Below are 23224 nucleotides of genomic sequence, written 5' to 3' on the forward strand. Positions count from 1 at the left end.
AGCCTCCCGGTTGCCGCCAATAACAAGGCGTAGAACTTGCTTATGCATAATGTGTAACAAGAACCTACGAACAAAAATTTAAACTACCAGTTCAATTTCAATCATTTGAACTAAACGTAACTGACACACACTCACACACAATGACAGACACACACACACTGACAGACACACTTTTACTCACACACACACTGACACACTGACAGACACACTCATACAAACGCACACACTAACAGACACACCCATACAAACATACACACTGACAGACACACTCATACACACACACTGACAGACACACACACCGCAGTACTCACCTAAAAAACACGTATACAGAGCCAAAAGCAGTCCTCTGGCATCATTCATTAAATATTATCCCCCACACCAAATACAGCAGTCCTCTGGCATCATTTATTAAATATTATCCTACCCCCCACCACAAATACAGCAGTCCTCTGGTCTCATTTTTTAAATATTATCCCCCCCCCACAAATACAGCAGTGATCTGCCATAATTTATTAAATATCATCCTCCCCCCGTCACCCCCACCTAAGTCATGCGACTCCGGGACTCGTCAGCGCTGGCAGTACTGGACATGGTGTCCCTGCAGCAAGCGCTCTCATCCACTCACATTGCTGGTCACGGTGCCGCTGGGAACTGACAGGGAGGGGCTTGCACCCTGCAGCTCCCCCTACAGCCAGCCCAGCCAGTGTCTTTTCTTTTAAAAAAGTTATTTTGTTCAGCAGCTCGCCGGGCCGGCGGTGATGGAGCAACGGGCAGGAAGGGGGTTTCTAGGAATCTAGGAACTTGGTTTAGTATCACAGCAAGAAGAGAACAAACTGAAAAACAATGAACAGAGGGCCTGATTCATTACCGATCACAACGGCGATTACGCACGCGATCGGCCGATTGTTGCGTACTGTGCATGCATATGCATCGCAGTGCGCGTGCTCAAACTGGCCACTGCGATCGGGACTGCAATCGCAGTGACTATGCAGACCCATCGCAGAGTGAGTGACAGGAAGTGCAGTTTGTGGGTGGTGATGGGGGGGTGGTCGGAGAAACGCTGACGTGCGGTTGAACGCCGTTGCAGGGGCGTGCATAATTTATCCACTGCGATGCCCTACACGGCCTGAGGCCTCATAGCATGCGATGAAATTAACAATTTCTGAGTAAGGTCAGATCTTGTGCAAGTGTGCATTAGGCTGCGATGGTACTCGATTGTACCGATGGTTTTGCAGTTTTGCTAAACATTACAGATGTGTGATAAGTAAAGTGGGCGTCCTCATGTAGTGCTGCGAGGGAATAGCGATCGCAATGGATTAGCATACTATCGCAGTTGAACTGCGTGTGTAATCGCTACTGCAATCGCAGTTGTGATCGGTAGTGAATCAGGCCCATAGTGAACAAAACAGGGATAATGAACTTAATGCAGATTTGGTGCAGCCATTTTGGGTAATAAATTCTACAGGTTTCATAACCCACTCACGAAAGGTACCAGATGAGGCAGCCATTTTGTGTGCTCTACATAGGTTACCCTGTGTGTAATAGGCAACGCCTAGAAGAGATTATACAAAATGGGGAAGTTGCAGCATAATAAAGGTAGAAGCAGAGCCTTACATAACTACCAGTTCCAAGTATTTCTCATCCCACCCATGGGCGTACCAGTGGAGGCAGTCATCTTGAAGGCACTATATAGGTTACAATGTGTGAGATAAGCCATAAAAGAATCAAAATGTATGTAATATGATATCCTTATGCACTAAAAATATACATCCTCATGTTATTCATCCTGCCCAAGATTATAATCTTTGAATAATTATCATTATTTCAGAAATAAAAAAAATATGGGATTCTTTCAGGCACAATATTGTTCTAATTCCCCAATCTTGTACATGAATTGGCAATAAATATAATAATAATAATTATTAGTATTATTATTACTGTAGTATTATTATTATTATTATTATTATTATTATTATATATGTCATACAAACATTTTTTATTTTGTCCTTTATAATATACCAAAATTCATATTTAGAATAGTACCATAAATAGTAGCTTCATATTACTGTTGTACAAAACTAAACATTTTATACCTTATGATTTATTTAATATATGTAAGTTGCATTTTTCCCCTTAAAAGTAAACCACCTTTGTGCCATCCCACCTAAATAAATGCAAACCTACCTTATACTAGTGTGACCTACAGCAATAAAAGTAACAAAATTGTGAATACAATGACTATTTTGCTACTGTAGCTTTGCAACGGAGAATGAGCACTAGATTAATTATTAAAAAGATCAGGCATCAATTTAGTTTGGAGGTTACATTAGACAGGAGAATTAAATTATACAGATATGACCAAAATTGCATCACAAAGTTTTCCACGAGTTCACTGGTGGCAAAACAAAATCATAATAATGTTTTTACAGAATTTAACTGTGCGGCCTAAATCAATTTAGAGTTTGATAAAGGAATAATAGCATTTTGAATCATACATTGTAAACACAGATGGAACATGATTGTGCAGGACTAGCAATACAATTAGTGTAAGCTGGCTACAATTACACCATAGTAACCCAGCCCATTCAACAGAAATACTATTGTAGTGTGGCAGACATGAATCATGTGAGAAACTTGCTGTGCAATAGTTAGTTGATCATACGGTTTACCCAAAGCAATTATATTCAACCAATCAATAAGCTAGCAGAACATTGCTGCAGGGCAGGCACCTACATCTTGTTGCTACAACTTCTGAAATGTGTCAAACTCCATTACCTACATCACTGAGTGCATACTAAGAAATATACAAACAATTTTAAAAATTAGCCGCTAGTTAAGCCATTAGCCCATTGATGAGGGTAGATGTACTAAGAATCGGAGAGAGATATAGCGGAGAGAGATATATTACCAACCAATCAGCTCCTAACTGTCATTTTTCAAACAAGGGGCTGTAACATGACAGTTACAGGAGGAGCTGATTGGTTGATTCATTATCTTTCTCCACTTTATTTGTATCCAAGGCTTAGTACATCTACCCCTAGTTCATAGTTCAAGATGAGAGATGAATAGAAATTAAAAACAATTGCAGCTTCTATATGGTTTACATCTTCAACACCCTTTCCAAATGTATTAAACATTTTAAGAGTCTGAGTTTTACTTTATTTAATTAATTAACCAACCAACCAAAATGTAATAGGCCCAGGGGGAGATGTATCAACCCTTCTAAAGAGGACAAATAAAAAAGTTCTCCATAGCAACCAATCAGCCTTGAGCTACTGTATCATTTATCTAATACATTCTATAAAATGATAGGAAGAATCTGGTTGGTTGCTATGGGCACCTTCTCCATTTGTCCTCTTCTGAAGGTTTGATACAACTCCCCCTGAAGCACCTTAAAGGGACACCACCATCCAAGCTACAAGTAACGTGTAATTAGTTTACTGTGCCTTAAAAGTTAACAATTTTCACTAGGTTCTGAACAATAGGTTTCAGAGTTTCAGAACTTTACTAATATTGTGTTCTAGTTATTTTAAACAAGACTAATTAATAGACATTATACCTCCCAATAGTTCCAGATCACGCACAGACTCTAGGTGGGGTGCAGTCTATTGGAAAGTGAGCATGGCTATGTAGGTGTGGTTGGTGTGGGTTAAACAGGCCAGGTATGGCTTGATATACAGTATCAAAGGCAGGATTAAGTTTATTCCAACTAAGAGTGTTGGAAAGTATGTGAACGAAATTAGATTTTCCCAAGTGAAACTCGTCTGCTGTGCAAAGACTCTTATAGACACAGTGCAGGCAAGTCATTTAATTTTAAACCTATGTACAGAACCCTAAAACATTTTTTTACATAATGGTGTCATCTCTGCATCTGGAATTTCTAGCAACCTACTGGCACAAGGTGTATGGTAGAACGGACATACCTTTGATGCTGGAGGCGGATGAGGTTGAGCGGGTTGTAATGGTAACAGAGGTTGTGACTGTTGCAGTGGTGTAAAGGGGGATGATTGAGGTTGTAAATAAAGTTTTGGGGATATCTGGTCAATGGGAAAACATAAAAAGAGACATGAAACATAAAGACAAAATCATATCATACAAAATAAAAATCATAACAATGGTTAACTTGGGTAATGTAGACATACATTAACAAAGACATGCTTAAAGCAAAGTGACTCAGACACTTGGTCTTTTCTTTATATATTAAATCACTCTCTTTTGTACATTTAACATTATAGGAGTTTATTATCCAAAGTGTAAAAAGCCTTGGCATATTTAAATTACTGGGTACGGTACAGAATACAAGTCGTAGCAATGGAGAGTGAGTTTAATTGACAAGAACCAAGCTTTCATCCGTGCCATTTACAATGGATTGTACAGTGGAGATCAAATGTGGATAAAACAACATGCTGGGTAGAAGTGGGAGACAAACAAGAAAATAACATGCTAAGAAGATGGAAATTATATATTAAAATGAATGTTTCACCTGCAATGCCTTCCTCAGGTTTATATCAGTGAAAGCTAAGAAGCAAGTTACTGCATATATTTTTTATATAGTGCATTATGCTGTAATTTCCTGGCTGTAGTCTGGGCAACAATCACACTTTGTTTTTTGTTTTTTTAGTTAATCAATGAAATTTACAGTAGTGGGGGGGGGGAGGGTCTGGAGTATCTATTATTGACAATTATGTATCAGATCTGGAAAGACTATGCGGTCATTACATTTTGTATTCATGTAGTATATTTGCAAATTATTTTTTAACAAGTAAATATTTCAACAATGCAAAAGTGCTAATCATTAATTCAATACTATTGTTTGTAATTCCAAATAGTAATAATTATAATAATAGCTACAATATTATTATTATTAATAATAATAATAATACAATTACTACTATTATTATATGTTGAGTTAATAACATACTTACCTACTCTCACGAGATCTGCTGGAGGCTCCCAATTTTTTGGGTAACCCCCAGAAGAGTGAGCACTTTTCTCGCATCCTGCCCACTTCATAGCAGATCAAATCACTGGGAGAGTGGCGTGGCGGTCATTTTCTCAGAGATTTGTGCATGCACAGTAGAGGTATCAGGACCATGGCACGGGCACCATGTTACCAGAGACCTGTGCATGCACAGTAGGCTACTGCCCCACAAAGAGGAAGGGGCCCTCATGAAGTAGTCATGGCTACTTCTCATGAAGGGGCTACTTCTCATGAAGTAGTCTGAACATGGGCCCCCATCTCTCTTAAACAGCTTCTGCTGGTGTGATCATGGGCTAAAGAGCAGACTTTTCTGACAATTTTGTAGCTTTTTACCATTGCAGATTTACTGTAACAACAACTGCTCATGGTTTACAAAACTTAAATTCTTGGTTCAAAGCACATATTTGCACCTTCCTCCCATTATCTACTCTAACTGTTATACACACTTGGTGTACATTTACAGTTGAACGTAAGTCAATTTTATGACATACCTCTCAGCCTACAAAGGCTCTTCAACGCCATGCTCGTAAGTGTTGTTTTCATAGTCTACCTGAAATTAGTTTTCTAAAGTAGACAATAATGGCATATATCCCCCCCAACACACTAACAATAAAAATATAAATCGTAATAGTACACATATTCCAAAAACTATAACAAACTAATATAAATCGTAATAGCACACATATTCCAAAAACTATAACAACAAAGTAATATAAATAGTAATAGCACACATATTCCAAAAACTATAACAACAAAGTAATTCTGAATAAAATATCTAAATGGCAGTGCTTTAGTGATTATTAAAATAAATATATACACTACCATTCAAAAGTTTGGGGTCACCTAGACAATTTTGTGTTTTACATGGAAACTGACTTTTATTTATCAAATGAGTTGCAAAATGAATAGAACATATAGTCAAGACATTGGCAAGGTTAGAAATGATTTTTATTTGAAATAATAATTTCATCCTTCAAACTTTGCTTTCATCAAAGAATGCTCCTTTTGCAGCAATTACAGCATTGCAGACCTTTGGCATTCTAGCTGTTAATTTGTTGAGGTAATCAGAAGAAATTTCACCCCACTCTTCCTGAAGCACCTCCCACAAATTGGATTGGCTTGATGGGCACTTCTTCGTACCATATGGTTAAGCTGCTCCCACAACAGCTCAATGGGGTTGAGATCTGGTGACTGCACTGGCCATTCCATTACAGACAGAATACCAGCTGCCTGCTTCTTCCCTAAATAGTTCTTGCATAATTTGGAGGTGTGCTTTGGGTCATTGTCCTGTTGGAGGAGGAAATTGGCTCCAATCAAGAAATGTCCACAGGGTATGGCATGACGTTGCAAAATGGAGTGATAGCCTTCCTTATTCAAAATCCCTTTTATCTTGTACAAATCTCCCACTTTACCAGCACCAAAGCAGCCCCAGACCACCACATTACCTCCACCATGCTTGACAGATGGCGTCAGGCACTCTTCCAGCATCTTTTCACTTGTTCTGTGTCTCACAAATGTTCTTCTGTGTGATCCAAACACCTCAAACCGATTCGTCTGTCCATAACACTTTTTTCCAATCTTCCTCTGTTCAATGTCTGTGTTCTTTTGCCCATATTAATCTTTTCCTTTTATTGGCCAGTCTCAGATATGGCTTTTTCTTTGCCAATCTGCCTAGAAGCCCAGCATCCCGCAGTTGCCTCTTCACTGAAGATGTTGACACTGGCGTTTTGCAGGTACCATTTAATGAAGCTGCCAGTTGAGGACTTGTGAGGCGTCTATTTCTTAAACTAGAGACTCTAATGTACTTGTCTTCTTGGACAGTTGTGCACCGGGGCCTCCCACTTCTCTTTCTACTCTGGTTAGAGCCTGTTTGTGCTGTTCTCTGAAGGGATTAGTACACACCGTTGTAGGAAATGTTCAGTTTCTTGGCAATTTGTCGAATGGAATAGCCTTCATTTTTAAGAACAAGAATAGACTGTGGAGTTTCACATGAAAGTTCTCTTTTTCTGGCCATTTGGAGAGTATAACTCTCACAAATGTGATGCTCAATATACTCAACTAGCTCAAAGGAAGGCCACGTTTTATAACTTCTCTAATGAGCAAACACATTTTCAGCTGTGCTAACATAATTGCCCAAGGGTTTTCAAGGGTTTTCTAATCATCCATTAGTCTTCTAACGTGCTTACCAAACACAATGTACCATTAGAACACTGGAGTGATAGTTGCTGGAAATGGGCCTCTATACACCTATGTAGATATTCCTTTAAAAACCAGACGTTTGCAGGTAGTATAGTCATTTACCACATTAACAATGTATAGAGTATATTTCTGATTAATTTAAAGTTCTTCATTGAAAAAAAACTGTTCTTTTCTTTCAAAAACAAATAAATTTCTAAGTGACCCCAAACTTTGAACGGTAGTATATATATATATATATATATATACATACATGTAATATACAAAACAGGTGTATTTTTTCAGATAGATTTCACTTTTAAACTGTGAAAAATATTTTTACTTTTTGTATTATCATATGAGATAAGTCTATGGTCTTTAACTCTAAACTTGATAATTGAACCATTAATGCAGAGACAATTGTCCACCAAAGTCCATTTATGGAAAACAAAAGCCTCATACCATAAATGATATCACTAAAACAATGAAATGTAAAGTATATACTGTAGGGCACTGGCGTAACGTAACGTTCTTCCGGTACCTCTACAGGCACACCATAAGCTGGAGACAGGGGTCGCTGTGGTAGCAACCATACAGCCTCCTTAGCCTTGTGCCATACATCATGATGACGCAAAAAAGACCAGACTAGAGCAGCCAGGGAGTGCCCAACACCTCTCCTGGCACCCCATAAACTGGAGACAGGTGGCACTGGGGTAGCAACCATGCCGCCTCCTCAGCCTTGTGTCATATGTCATGATGACACAGAAGAAGCCAGAGCAGAAAACAGGAGCACAGGGCGCACACAATGCCATTCCAGGCACCACATGAGCTGGAGACAGGTACCTTGTGCCATAGTTGTTGATTTTATATATTGCTCCTCCGGGAGTGTCCAGAGGGGAAATGCAGGTGGGCAATACTGGGGGGTGGGCAATGTAAATTCTGTGTTTATGGCGAATAGCAACATTGCACACAAGGGTGGGGCCACAAAGATGCAAATTGCTGGGAGTCATGTCATCAGTCCCCACGCCCTCCCAGACCTGCCTATTTCACTAGGAAGTGGGTGTGATGCAAAATGTGTTAGTCAGTATGCATTCTACCCTGGGCAACTACAGTACCCTTATTGCTCTTAGTTACATGTAATTTGGCATAAATTGCATGTGGTCTAGCGGGTTTGCAGTTTTCAGCCTCCCAACTACAAGCGGTTTGGCTCTGGAAATCACATCCAATGTTTGGTGATATTGGAGGATACAGAATGTATCAAACCATGGTGAGAGATAAATCAGCTTTAAAGCAATATTTTACATGCTGTGCTTGATAAATGACAGTTAGAAGCTGATTGCACTGGCATAACTACCGTAGGTGCTGGGGGGTGCGGCACTTCTGGGGTCCGGCCCTCATCTACACCTACGGTGCCAGGCTAGCCGTGGTTGCGTCCTCCAGCAGTGTGCTGTGCAGGCACATCTGCCCTCCGGGTCGGCTCTCTTACGGAGCAGGTGAAACGAGGAGAGTGGAGTGAGGAGGGTGTGTTCGGGCCAGGGACTTAGGGGCCAAGTCACATATAAATGATATAATGGCCTTTATAAATGTCTTGTTTTGCAATTCGACACCGAATCAGGACGTCTGCTGCTCACTACCAGTAAACTACGAAGTTTGTTTGTTTTTCCCTGTATAATGATCAGAAAATATATTTATTCTGATATTCTTCTAGCAATGAAGCTTCCAAAATAGTCACAAAACACACAGCTCTCTTCTTATAAGTTATAACCACTCCGTTATTATTGAGGAGCTGCGCCAATTACAAACGGTATGGACCTGTGTGCAGCCTGCCTGGTGTTTATCTCACACTGACATTTTTCAGATCAAATATATCCTCAATCATAGTGGTGGGGATGTCAACAAGTGAACTGTTCATGCACTGCACAGCTCTGCCTGGCAATATAAAGCGCCTCTCCAACCACAAGTGTTATTCTGTGAACTTATTTTCCGTTCATTTAGTATTCCTAACGCTGGGTATCCTAATCAGCGTGCAGGGGCATAAAATAGACCTGGGGGGGCCCGTGAAAATTTTGCTGTGAGGCCCCCTTAGGTCTAGTTATGCCCCTGACTGATTGGTTGGTACTTTATCGCTCTCTACTTAATTTCTTACCACGATTTGATACATCTCCCTATCAACCAAACACTGGATTAGGAAAATGATTATACAGTAAATAAACAAATTCTTATGTTTAAAAGAAGCTACTGTATGCTTTACTTACCCGTCGTCATGTTTTTGGTCATCATGTTTTTGTTTCTTTGCTAATCTGCTATTTACATTTCTTACTGTTTTCTCCACTGGAAATCAACAGCTCTGATACATAATAGAATGAGTTTCTTGTTTACAGCATTTGTGCCTGAGAGTCTGCATCATGACCATGCATCTTCACCATTTTAAAATCCAATAATTACTATTAGTCATATCTTTTGTGCGATAGGACAAGTAAAACCACTTTAAAAAATAATAAAGGAAATTCTGTTCCACGGAATAATAGTAAATGTTTTAACTGCCCATTTTCACTACTGTTAGCAGATTTAAGTGAAGGGAATGTAGCCGATAGGCCGGCAATGGTAATGTCGTCATTCCCCATGTCAACAACATAATGTCGACAGGGATGCTGCTGACATAGTTAAAATGTAGTCAGGCAACGTGTCGACATTCTCAGAATGATGACAGGTGAATTGTAGACATTAGGGTTAGGCTACGGCGGGGGGAGGTTAGGGTTAGGCGTTAGAGGGAGGGTTAGGGGTAGGGACTAGGGTTAAGGAAAGGGGAAAAATACTCACCCGAACGCCGGAGGATTGGAGGTCTGACCCGGAATTCGCAGTCACACTGCTTATCTCAGCAATAAAACAGGTTATATTGTGGCAATTTACCAATATTCTCATGGTGGGTCCAAGCAGCATCTGTGCCAACAATTAATAAAAATCTCTTTTTCACTGCTAATTCCGACTAAGCAGCTGCGTACGTGAGGCTGGCATACAAAGATCCTGATATTCCTCTCTGGCAAAAATATACAGTACAGTAGCTTATGGACTACAATACCTTATGCTCTGAAGATGTCATAGGTTATCAGTGCCAAGTTCTGAAAAGCTAAACTTGTTAACGCTCCTATAGAGAACTGTGGGGCCGGCGGTTCTTTGGTACATACTGTATATATCTCCAGTGTTAGAAGCATGATAAATAGCTTTGTGATTTAAACTTGCCATAATCCTACAAAAAGATACTTTTTTTTTTTTTGCAGGAATCATGGCTTAATAAATAGGCTAGTCTGTGTAAATACCACTTCAGCGCAGTAAACATTCTCAGCCCCACGTTTGAGAGATGCGTCATCTCCTGAGCTCAATCTCGTCAATGAGTTATTCAATGGCCTATTTGAGCCTAGTATTTAACCGATATTATTTTTTCATTTATTTATTTATTTTTTTGCAAACCTAGTGCTAGCAGTATGGCCGCCACGTGGCTAGCTGGTTACTAGGCAGCGTGTCTCTCCACATGGATGCTTTTCTGTTCCTTTCTCTCTTGCAGTGCTTTTGTCTGTTTATCTTTTTGAGTGAAGCAGCTTACAAAAGAAGATGCTCAAAAGCAGTACAGCAGAAGAATGAAAGTGTCAGCATGAAATACAATCCATTACAGATCACCAGGTGTAATTCCATTTGGAACGAAAGATCATTTTTAGAGCATGCGGCTGTTAACCCTTGTTCCCATTTTCTTTTTGCACATTTAATGCATCACAGGCTTAAAGTTTTGAATTGAAGGTGTTCCTGTGAATAGCGTGCGGTGAACACATTAAATCCTCCTGAAAAACTTTGACACGGGGAAAGGGGGCAAAAACCACATACTGTAAATAGAATAAAAAGCAACAATAGTTTCCTTCTGAGTGTGTTACATGCTGGATTTTCAGTTAAAGGGATATTATACTGAAAATAAATATATTTATTATTATAATTTCGAACACAAAATTTGGATACCTCCTTAAGTCCTTATCTGATGCCTGGTGATGTCTTGGTCTTTGAAAAGAATAATTACAGATATGTTACAATTATACTGCCTCTAGGTGGCACTATACTATTACAGTTTCTACTGCAAAAATATCATAATCATAGTAAGCTAATAAAAGACAGCCCCTATGCTGCAGCATCACAGGGCAATGAGTCTGGTGAAGATGTTCTTCTCCTAGGTTATGCTTTGATGTCACAGAATGTAGGAAGTGTTACATTTATTAGCAACAGCATCTTATGCCACCAAGGTAAAGGTGTTTAATCTAATTTCTAACAAAAATTTGTAAATGTCAGATATTTATAGATATTTAAAAAAAAATAATCGCTGGTAATTTAGATGCATATAAATCGTCAAAACAGAGAGAAAAACACATCCACCCAGAAGTGAAAATATAAGTGAATAATTGGTAAGTTATAAACAATTCATCACTGGAGTAGCAATGGATGCTTTAGAATCCCATTGGATTGGAAAACACTGTATATTATCTGGGAGTATTCTGCCCAAAATAAAATAAAGTTTTGTGTGGAGTTGTTTTAATTATAGTTTCCATGTACAGTTTCCATCTTCCTCTCCAAATGTTCTACATCTGCCTCCCCTCTGCTACAAGCCCTCCACTGGCTCCCCTTCCCCTCCAGAACCCAATTGAAGGTTCTTACACTCACTTACAAAGCTCTCACCCAATTTCTCTCCCATTTATATCTCTGACCTCATCTCCCTTCACACTCCCACCCACCCACTTCGCTCAACAAATGCATGCCGCCTCTCCTGCCAACTGATTACTTCCTTCCACCCCTGCCTCCAAGATTTTGCCCGTGCTGCTCCCTACCTCTGGAACTCTCTCTCTCTCCCTATTGACTCTCCACCTCTCTACAAATCTTCAAACGGGCTCTCAAGACCCACTACTTCATTAAAGCCTTCCAGCTCTCATCCTAACTCGCTGCTACATGCTACTTCCTCCCTGTCTACGCCATCTGTGTCACACCAGTTTGTCTGCCCCTCCCCTTAGAATGTAAGCTCTCACAAGCAGGACCCTCTTCCCTCATGTGCTTCTCCTTACTTATACTTTCATCTACTCCTTAATCCCCTCAAGGGCACCGTACACTTCATTACTTACGCCCAGTTGCTTATTTTGAGTGTTATGATCGCTTATGCAGCAGTGTGTACTAACCATGTCCTTGTCCTGCATTGATTTGTACTGCAAGTAACTGGTTTCTTGAACACTTGTTTGTTTATGTACTTTGTAAGGTGCTGCGGAACACTTGTGGTGCTATATAAATACATGATTATAATGTATATGTTGCAATTTCCATTACACACAGTCAGTACTGTGCACATATGGAAGAGATCCTGAGACTGTCTCCTACCCAGGAGTGGTGATTACTTGATAAGGACTGTGCATTTTTGTGATCTACTGTACACTGTTCCTCATTTATTGCCCTTCCAACTTAAGTGAGTATCATTCTGTGGTCCTTGATGGGTGCTATATGGTTAAACAGGATTTGCGTCAAAAGATAACTTTGGGCCTTCTTATCGAGTTGATGGCTTACAACTGTAGAGACTGTTACACTGCAGCGGAAGTGTTGGGAACGGGATGGCTCCATATAAAGTTCACAACCACAATTAACTAATTGGGTCACCCCTTCTAGTTTATGGGGTTTTACTTTCCACCTCTCTAATGGCCTTGCCGGCAGCTCAGACTTAGGGGTGCCAAGGTCATTGTCCTGTATAGGCAACATAAACACAACCAGAGCATGGTGTCATACTAAGTATTCTGGACATGTAAATGGGGAGTGTCTGAATAGAGTTAAATCACTGTCTCAAATATACATATACACAACCTTTCTAGACTTCTGTAATCCCGGATTTGCTCCACCCCTGTTATATGGATAAATATAAATGCATGGTGTTTTGCTATATGTTTATTATAATATTTGATATATATTCAACTTGGATTTAAAAACACAGTGAAGGATATTCATTAACATTGTATAAATATGCAAAGCAACCAATCAGCAATTAGCTTTAACTGTCTACTGCAAATAAGACCATGAAAACATGTATCTGGTTCAGTAGCGCACGCAGCGGGGGCTTCTGAGTACCCAGAGATCCCCCCTGACAAACCAATTTTTTTTTCAGAGACGGAGACAGAGCTCTGTATGCTTTTTCAATGTATTTTATGTGGTTCTGGATTTCAAAATGTATTTTATGTGGATGTGGTTTTTAAAACACATTTTATGTGGCTGTGGCTTTTTCCATGTATTGTAGGCGAAGAGGCTTGTTGCAGTGTATTTTATGCTGAAGTGGCTTTTTTCAGTGTATTTTATATAGATTTGGCTTGTTTCAGTGTATTTTATGTGGATCTAGCTTGTTTCAGCATATTTTATGTGGACCTGGCCTGTATTTTCAATGTGCTGGGCTCGCCCCCAGCGGGACTAAAAGCGGGGGTGTATCTCATATATATATATTATATATATTATATATATATATATAGAGCAGACAAAAGGTGCGGCACTCGTGGCTTTAAAGATGACAAACAGCGTGGACAAAGACGTTCAATCGGGTAGCGTGATGACGTCATCCTTCAGTGCCGCCGGGCGGGTGTGCAGTCCCAGCTCCGGGGGAAAGGCTTCACTCGTGGTGTATAAAAGGTATGTTCTTTTGCATATTGTATTGTCTTGAAAAAAGTTTCCTGAATGAAACTGAAACGTTGATATACGACCACCGCTGTTTGTCATCTTTAAAGCCACGAGTGCCGCACCTTTTGTCTGCTGTCATTGTCTTACTGTGAAGGCACCGGCTGAAGCCATATTTAGTTATTTGGAGTGCCAGTCCATCTATATATATATATATATATATATATATATATATAAATATGGAAACCCCCCTAAAATCCTGCGTTTGCCCCTGCTGATTGGTTGCTATGGTTTTAGTGCATATTTGCGGCATTACGCAATGCTGATGTGTGTGTTTGCGTATCATGTGTGTGTTTGTGAACCATTTTAGCTTGTGTTAATCATTGTGGGCACAGTATCCTGTGCTTTATCCTCAGGCCTCACCAGCATGCACACTTTGTGGATCTCCTCAGTGGCAGACAACATGATCAGTATTTCCACATGTGTTCCTATGAGGAGATCTGCAAAACATGGCACGGTTGTTAAGGCTCGCGATCATGCTTGAGAACCAATGCTGCAAAGGAATCTGAAAAAAAAAGCAAGAATCCTTGATTGCTGTAGAAATAAGCATCTGACAGTTAGCTAGAAGATGTTCCACAATCTAGGGAAAATACTGAATATTCAACAGTCCGTAGTTTCAGATTACATAACGAAAGTGGGCCGAGTTAGTACATATTTACTTAAGGAAATGATACTGTATGTTGAAAATATAGTTACATAGTGAAACCAGCTGTTTAACAGCTTTCTTCCCTGCTGCTTAGAACATGTGCAGTTCACGTTTGCTTTGCATCTATTTATTTAGCTTTTAAACTATCTAATTAAATCTATTTTCATTATAGCATTAGATATGAAGATAAAAACCAATTATGCTACAAGGCACAATTCTTCATAAACAAACTGTACAGTACTGAGATAAATGTGTGATCCAAATGCACAGGAGCCATGCATTCCGACCTATGGGCTTTGCAGAGTGGTAAGCATTTCAATGGCATCTATGCTTGTGACTGAAGGGGCATAACTGGGCTGTAATGGGGCGTTCTCACATAAGCCATGTCCAGTGAAGGCACTTCGATGCAATTATGGGCTATGCAGAGCTGGTCGGTACTATATTTACGCCTATTTTTAAGACATACCTATTGTACCAAGGTTTGTGCTGGTGCACATTTGCGCTGGTGATGATGACAGCTATGAAATGAAGCTTGCACATAGGGGGGATCCACTCACAAAGATGTGTAAAACTACATATGGGCAAAGACACACATTTAGCTTGGTTCAAGCAATGTGAGAGTAATTACCCCCAACTTACTTTCAACTCTACATCAGTGCCGATATATATTGACGTTTGTATATTGTACAGTATCGTTATTTCACCTGATTTAATGCCAGCTGGTTTAGTGTTTGATATGAGCATGTTCTCATTTGATTCCAATGTATGCAAACATAACGTTATAACATTCAAAACTGAGTCTTTGTGGCAAATTAGGCCATGCCCACGATCCACCCGAAGCACGACTTGATCTGACTATGCCACAATCATACCCAAAAAGGCCATGCCTCTTCCCTAACGGGACACATCTGTTCTGACCTCTTACAGCAGGTAATGTTATTGGATATGGACACAGGTCAGGGATTGTTCAATCCACAGCAGCTAATTTGGTGCACAGAAGTGTAATGATGTTCCCAAGAATATGAACGTGCAACGCATCTACTAGATGAGAGGGAATTTTATTTTTGCTAATATTGGACCATTATTTGCAATCACAGGTGCTGAGAGGGAGGTAGTGGGTACTGGTTATCCAGGCTCAGGCCTGTTGGAAGGGCCCATGCCAGCTGCTAAGAGGAAAAAATGTCCTCCTTTGCAGCACGCATAGTATTTTATTTTTTTCTATTGTTTTTGTTTGTGAAGGGGGAATGGCCACGCCTCTTGGGTTCGATCATGCCCCTGTTGATCTCTCAATGGCCCTGTTTCTAATTTATTGAAATTTGTGTGCACTGATGCCTATCTCATGTAGCATTAAGTGCAGCACTCGGCACCTGCCACAGTGAGGGAGCCGGTACTCCGCACCTCCCTAGTGATAACCACGGGGCCACGTCCCCTGCCCGTGAGACCATGCCCCCTTTTTGGCGACGCCGCAAGCATGGCATCCCTCCCCACACTGGGTGTCACCGCTGGGAGGGATGCCACTGAGAATAAGTCACCCATAGTTTTATTATTTCCACCAGTAAACTTAAATAAATAGAAAATAAAGACACTGACAACCGAGTAGATTGGAAAAAAGAGGTCACAGCCAAATGTATTTAATTGAATCGGAATTGAATTGATTCAAGCATGTTGGCGAAAAAGCAATGCTATCCCGGCTACTGCCCATATGAAGATTTTATTACTAAAATGGGGGTGGAATTTCCACCCCATGCGCAAACCATCTCGGGTAGTACCACCCCCCCCCCCCCCCTTAACTAGCACAGTGCTGATCCCTCTGTAGTATGGAGACCTAAGGGAGCGACTGCCTCGCCTCTCTCAAAGGGGAAATGCTAGCTAAGCTCTGCTGCGCTAAATTGAGCCGCCGAGGAGCACTGCTTTCCGCCAGCTGCGCCTCACCTGCTGGAAGAAAAACATAGAAATACATTCCAACAACAAATTGATCCAAACCAATTATCAATATGATGGGTGGGATCACCAACTGGAAAGAGGAAGCTGATTCCTCCTTCAGCCTTAATTTGAGCTAACGTCTACACAGAGCTACTGATAGGCTAACAATCTTGATTGAACTAATACAACAACCACTTACAATACGTCAACAAAATAACAGTTCTATCCAGTAATGCTACAATAAAAAAACAGGGTGCTTATCTCCTCTCAAGCTTATGCGACGCTTTCATGTGCTTTAAAATGCATTCCCAAGACATATATAGGGAGGACCTACTGTCAACCAGTCAATTAGAATGTGGTAGAGGACACAGGCCCCTCTACTTCTAAAATGATATGAATGTATTTCCACTGAACAACAATTCCTTCCATTGTGCGGGCTGCCATAAGCTCTGACTTTGCGAACACCTTTCTGTTTCTCTGAGCGTTTTCTTGACATTTATTATTAACAATAAAAGCCAAGACAAATGAAAGTAGCAGCTGTATTGATTCTGCAAATGCAGCACAGAGAATTCTAACAGTTTGATCCCTTCCACTCCGCCAAAAATACATAATCTCTTTTACAGATGTCCTCCACCCCTCCCCATGCCCACCCCCCCTCTTCCGCCATCAATGAAAAATGGAAATAATATCTCTGTTTTGACGTTAGTGGAAAGTAACTGTTACTGGCGAATTGTAATCATTCTGCTCATATCTGTATCGATTTCAACTATCATCTGCGCGGCTGACATAAAAAGTACAGTACATCGCCTTTCATCTCTCGCAAGCACCTGAAAAAGGTGATCACCAATGACCTTGTTCTCCGAGAAATTCCATGTCTAGATTAGTCAATTAGAGATCAAACAATATGCACTGTATTTCCTGCCGCTTTCAACTTTTCATTTGTCTAAATAAACAGAATGTTCTGCAACGGGGAAAATAAAGCTATCTGCTTATAATTTATTAAATACTTAGAATATATTTAAAAAAAGTACACGCAGCTAAACAATCAAAAGATGGAGCACAAGCATGCATTTCATTGTTGTATAAATGTCTCACATGCTATATTATAATGTAGCTGTAGCCAATATATGGATTTTTTTGTTGTGTCGCTATGAATGGATCTAATTTTAGATGTTTTGTTATTATAACCTGGTGATGTCCATGTATATAGTGCTTTATAGAAAGGAGTAGTTTTTAACAATAAATCTTCCCGCAGATAGTAATATATTAAAAAGGAGCAGCATATAGAAAACCTGATTATGTACAGAGCAGAGGCAGCTATTTTACAGGCATATGTTAGTCACCCTAACCTGATAATTCAGAAGGAATCTGTGATATTGCTGCAATTTAGAGGGCAATTCAGTTCCAGGTAATGTGCCACTGCAACCGAACTACGCCACAATATGCAGCTGCGCAAATGTCCACCTATTACAACATAGCTAGTTTTGTTGGTGCACCTCTATGGGGTAAGAAGATAAACTAGTAATGTTTCAGGCGGTATGGAGTCGGGAAGCCAGCGGACCTAATCCCGACAGCCGGCTTCCCAACTGCTTAATCCCGGCGAGGGTTAAATGACAGGCGTAATGTAGACGCCTGTCATTTTACCGACGCTGGGAGACTGGCGCCCAGCATCCTGATCGAAGTGATGCCGGGTGCCGAGCGCGGACAGCCGTGGGGGAGGTGGGTTAGGTTAGGGGCTCCCGGGGGAACTTAGATTTAGGCACCTCCCCAGGAGATTAGGGTTAGGCTAGGGGGAGAGAGGGTTAGGGTTAGGCATCCCTGGTGGGGGATTTAGGGTTAGGCACCCCCAGCAGTGGGAAGGGGGGGTTAGGTTTAGGCACTTAGAGGGGGGATTAGGGTTAGGCACTGGGGGGAAGGTTAGGGTTAGGCACCCCTAAGGGAGGGTTAGGATTGGGGGTAGAATAGGTTAGTGAATACTTACCTTTAGGACGATCTGCATTTTCATCCTTGTCGGGCTGTCGCTGTCGGAATTTGAACCGCCGGCCAGGAGTCCGGCGGTAAATCATACCAATTCCTTTCAGGCCGTGGATAATTAAATCGCCCCCACGATCAGCCATAACATTAAAACCACTGATAGGTGAATAATATTGGTTATCTCATTACAATGGCACATGTCAAAGGATGGGATATATTAGGCAGCGAGTGAACACTCAGCTCTTGGAAGTATCGGAAGCAGAAAAAATGGGCAAGCGTAAGGATGTGAGCGAGTTTGACAAGGGGCAAATGGTGATGGTTAGACGCCTGGGTCAGATCATCTCCAAAACTTCAGGTCTCGTGGGGTGTTCCCTGTATGCAGTGGTTAGTACCTACCAAAAGTGGTCCAAGGAAGGAGAACCAGTACACTGACGACAGGGTCATGGGTGCCCAAGGCTCATTGAAGCGTGTGTGGAGTGCAGACTAGCCTGTCTGGTCCTATCCCACAGAAGAGCTACCTGTTGTACATATTGCTGAAAAAGTTAATGCTGGCTGATAGAATAATAGAAAGGTGTCAGGACACACAGTGCATCGAAACTTGCTGCCTATGAGGCTGCGCAGCTGTAGACCGGTCAGAGTACCCATGCTGACCCCTTTCCACCACCAAAAAGTGCCTACAGTGTGCATGTGAGTGTCAGAACTGAACCATACAGCCAGGGCCATAGCGAGGTTTGCCAGGCCCCGGTAATATGAGGCGGCGTGGCCTAATGTAAATAGGCGTGGCCATGACTCCTTAAAAAATTGTTTTAAAAATTAGTATTTGGTGCACCAGGGTGAAATCCCCCGCACAGCAGCAGCAGCCTCCCTTGTATCACCACTGCCCAGCACACAGAAGCATTTGATGGGCTGAGGAGACACTGCTGCTGACACGTACGATGGGGGGGTGGCATACCAGTGCACGTCCCCTCTCTGGGCCCCTGGATGGAGCAATGGAAGAAGGTGTCCTGTTTTGAGGAATCACATTTTGTCCTCCCCCCATTGTCTCAACACAAACCTCAGCAGACTACGAGTGTGCCATGCAACGTCTCCCTAAGCGGGGACGGAGTGGAGCTAAGCAGGAACTTCAGTGCATATTTCTAGCTAGACTTCTTCCATGCAGCTCTACAGATAGATATGGTAGCAGATATGAATATTTCTAGGGAAGACGATACTCATATTTGCTTATGTGGGTTCATAATTAACAAAAACTACGTCTTAAAGTTTATTTGTAGAACATATATTAATTTTCAGCAACATATTCTTTAAAAGATATAAAATAGTCAAGAAATCGCCATGGGATGTACTGCGTCATACATCATTGGCCATGCCCAATGCATTTCATGACTCCGTTGCTTCGCCGGTCTAGCAGAGTGCCAAAACATCCAAGAATGCAGCCATTGGATCATGTGTGTGATGCTCTATTGCAGATTTTGTGGTCAAACCTAAGAAAATTACGTTTTCGGAGGTTTGGCCGCTCACCGCATATGCACCAAGCTCCGAAGTGCGATACATCCCAGAGTTTGCCACTTTAGTTGTCATTGCCCAATGGATAGTTAAGGGCTTGAATTTGTTACTCCCCCTGAGAGGTAGCCTACCAAGCACCCCTGCATCATGTACGTCACTCGATGCATGTGCAGAAGGACTTCTGGGTCCTAAACTCGGAAGTCCCTCTATTGCAAAGGACAGCTCTTACCGATTTTATTCATGCATACAGGTGTTATGTACGGCAGAATGCATGCAATGAGTGGTGAGATGCATTGCATGCAAAATGCAATGCTTGATATATCCTACCCTGTGTGTGTGTCTGTGCGTGCATATATACACTGATGTAACCACCGTAGGTGCAGAGGGTGCAGGTGCTATGGGGCCTGGACCGCCTCTGGGGCCCGGCTCTCACCTAAGGTGCCAGGCCAGCTGTGGTCGCATCCTCCAGCGCTGGTTGGTCAGTGTGGCCAGCAGTGGTTGGTCAGCTTTACAAATTTTTGCAATATTTTGGAACTAACATTCTCTGTATTCAATGGAGTTACAGTTTGAAAAGTGAGTGCCGAGTTTGTATGATATTTTTATGTAGATGGTGTGGTCACATACCAAAGGCACCCCATATGGTTGAGTGCCGTGGATTAAGCCTGTCATTTATATATATATATATCTTTTGATATGTTTGTTTGCACTTGTGGTAACCCGTCTTGATGAAAAAGTTGTTTTACTTTGAAACGTTGATGTCCTTTTTTATGCCACGCTGATGATTGGTATACACATATGGTCACATTATTGATTGGAATGCCGCCTGTTCTTTCAACCTTTGGGGAAATCTGGAGAGTATAATTATATGGAGGAAGGCACCCTACTGACGATCCTGTTGTCCGGAGTGCCAGGTGACACTGTTGTGTGTGTGTGTGTGTGTATATATATATATATATATATATAGCAGGCAAAATAAGAATTGAACACATCAACATTTTTCTCAGTGAATATATTTGTAATGGGGCCATTGTAATGAAATTTTCACCAAATATCAGCAACAACCCATGCAATCCACACATGCAAAGAAATCAAACCATAGGTATCCATAAATTATAATATGTGTAATAATGTCAAATGACACAGGGAAAAAGTATTGAACACATGAAGAAAGAGAGGTGCAAAAGGGCATGGAAAGCCAAGACACCAGCTGAAATCTATCAGTAATTAGAAAGCAATCTTGCCCCTTGTCAGTGCAAATTAATATAAGCCAGTTCAGTCCCAACTGATGGCCTATAAAAAGGTGTTGCATTATCAAGGTGTCACAAAAGAAACATCTCATGATGGGTAAAAGCAAAAAGCTCTCTCAAGACCTTCGCAACCTTATTGTTGCAAAACATACTGATGGCATTGGTTACAGAAGGATTTCTAAACTTCTGAATGTTCCAGTGAGCGCTGTTGGGGCCATAATCCGGAAGTGGGAAGAACATAATTTTACCATAAACTGTCCACAGCCAGGTGCTCCTCGCAAGATTTCTGACACAGGCTTGAAAAGAATTATCAGAACAGTTGTCCAAGAGCCATGGACCACTTGTGGAGAGCTTCAGAAAGACTTGGAATTAGCAGGTACAATTGTTTCAAAGAAAACAATAAGTAATGCACTCAACCGGCATAGCCTGTATGCATGCTCGCCACGCAAGACTCCATTGCTGAAGAAAAAGCATGTTGAAGCTCATTTAAAGTTTGCTGCACAACATTTGGACAAGCCTGTGAAATACTGGGAGAATATAGTCCGGTCAGATGAGACCAAAATTCAACTCTTTGGAGAAATTTCACTGCACATCACCCCAAAAACACCATACCAACAGTGAAGTTTGGAGGTGGGAACATCATGGTGTGGGGCTGTTTTTAAGCATACGGGCATACTTCATATAATTGAAGGAAGGATGAATGGAAAAATGTACTGAGACATTCTTGATAAAAATCTGCTGCCATCTACCAGGATGCTGAAGATGAAATGAGGGTGGATATTTCAGCATGACACTGATTCCAAACACACAGTCAAGGACACTCTCAATTGGTTTCAGAGAAAGAATGTAAAGTTGCTAGAATGGCCAAGCCAATCACCTGACTTGAATCCAATTGAAAATCTATGGAAAGAACTAAAGATCAGAGTTCATAGAAGAGGCCCATGGAACCTTCAAGATTTGAAGACTGTTTGTGTGTAAGAATGGGCCAAATCACACCTGAGCAATGCATGCGACTAGTTTCTCCATACAGGAGGCATCTTGAAGCTGTCATTACCAACAAAGACTTTTGTACGAAGTATTAAATAAAATTCAGTAAGCGTGTTTAATACTTTTTTCCTGTGTCATGTCACACTATTACACATAACTTAATTTATGGACATCTATGGTTTGATTTCTTTCCATGTGTGGATTGCATGGGTTGTTGCTGATATTTGGTGAACATTTCAATACAATAGCCCAACTACAAATATATTCACTGAGAAAAATTTTGATGTGTTCAATACTTATTTTATCCGCTGTGTGTATATATATATATAATCAGATGTCCTAACTGAATGACTGACTGACTCATCAACGCTCAACCCAAACCCCTGGACCTAGCAACATGAAAATATATATTCCTTCCTTGACGTAGGTGCCCACTAAGAAGGGATTTTTCTAAATTTGACTCCTAAGGGGGTGAAAAGGGCTAAAAATTTTCCTCCCCCTGTGCAATGCCTTGCCTGATTGTCTCATCGTGGCTGTAGCACAGTCAGTAGCGTCCCTCCCCGTGGTGTTACCCGATGCGGGGAGGAACGTGGGTGTGGAAAGGGGGCGTGGCCACTCGGGCAGGGGGCCGACCCCCCCATGCTTATTACTTGGGGGGGTGCAGGAGGTCCCTGTATAGAGTGCCAGCCAGCTCCCTCAGTAACAGGAGCAGAGTGCTGAACTTAATGCTACAGTGCAGCACCTGGCTCCTGTCAATGAGGGGGAGTCTGCACCTTGGTGTCATCCCTCGGCGGGTGACACCCATGTGCGGACCACACCCCCCGCCTCCCCTTGTGACACCACTGAGCACAGTTTATATTCAAACACCAACTGTCATCCCAAGTGCTGCCACACATCACTGGCAGTTGGTGTGACTCCTCTATTTGAATAATGAGGGAAGTGTTGGGGGTAAAGATACAATATTGGGTGCAGGGTTATGAGATTAGGGTACAGTATTGATAGCAGGGTTAGGGGATAAGGGTACAGTATTAGGGTAAGTGTTGTGGGATAAGCACACAG

At 41.4% G+C, this 23224-nt stretch overlaps 1 protein-coding gene across 2 annotated transcripts in view; it reads right to left on the minus strand.

Moving 5' to 3' along the window:
• Positions 1-23224, minus strand: part of CADM2 (cell adhesion molecule 2) — a 431199-nt gene that overhangs the window by 89491 nt on the left and 318484 nt on the right. The window contains exon 7 of one of the 2 annotated variants that reach the window (XM_088442731.1): positions 3924-4037. The exons of the other annotated variant lie outside the window; for it this stretch is intronic. Coding sequence (XP_088298857.1) covers positions 3924-4037 — 114 coding nt within the window. The remainder of the gene's footprint in view (positions 1-3923; positions 4038-23224) is intronic. 2 annotated transcript variants of the gene reach the window in all.

The sequence above is a fragment of the Taudactylus pleione genome, unplaced genomic scaffold, assembly GCF_031769625.1.
Source record: "Taudactylus pleione unplaced genomic scaffold, aTauple2 ptg000316l, whole genome shotgun sequence".
NCBI lineage: Eukaryota > Metazoa > Chordata > Amphibia > Anura > Myobatrachidae > Taudactylus > Taudactylus pleione.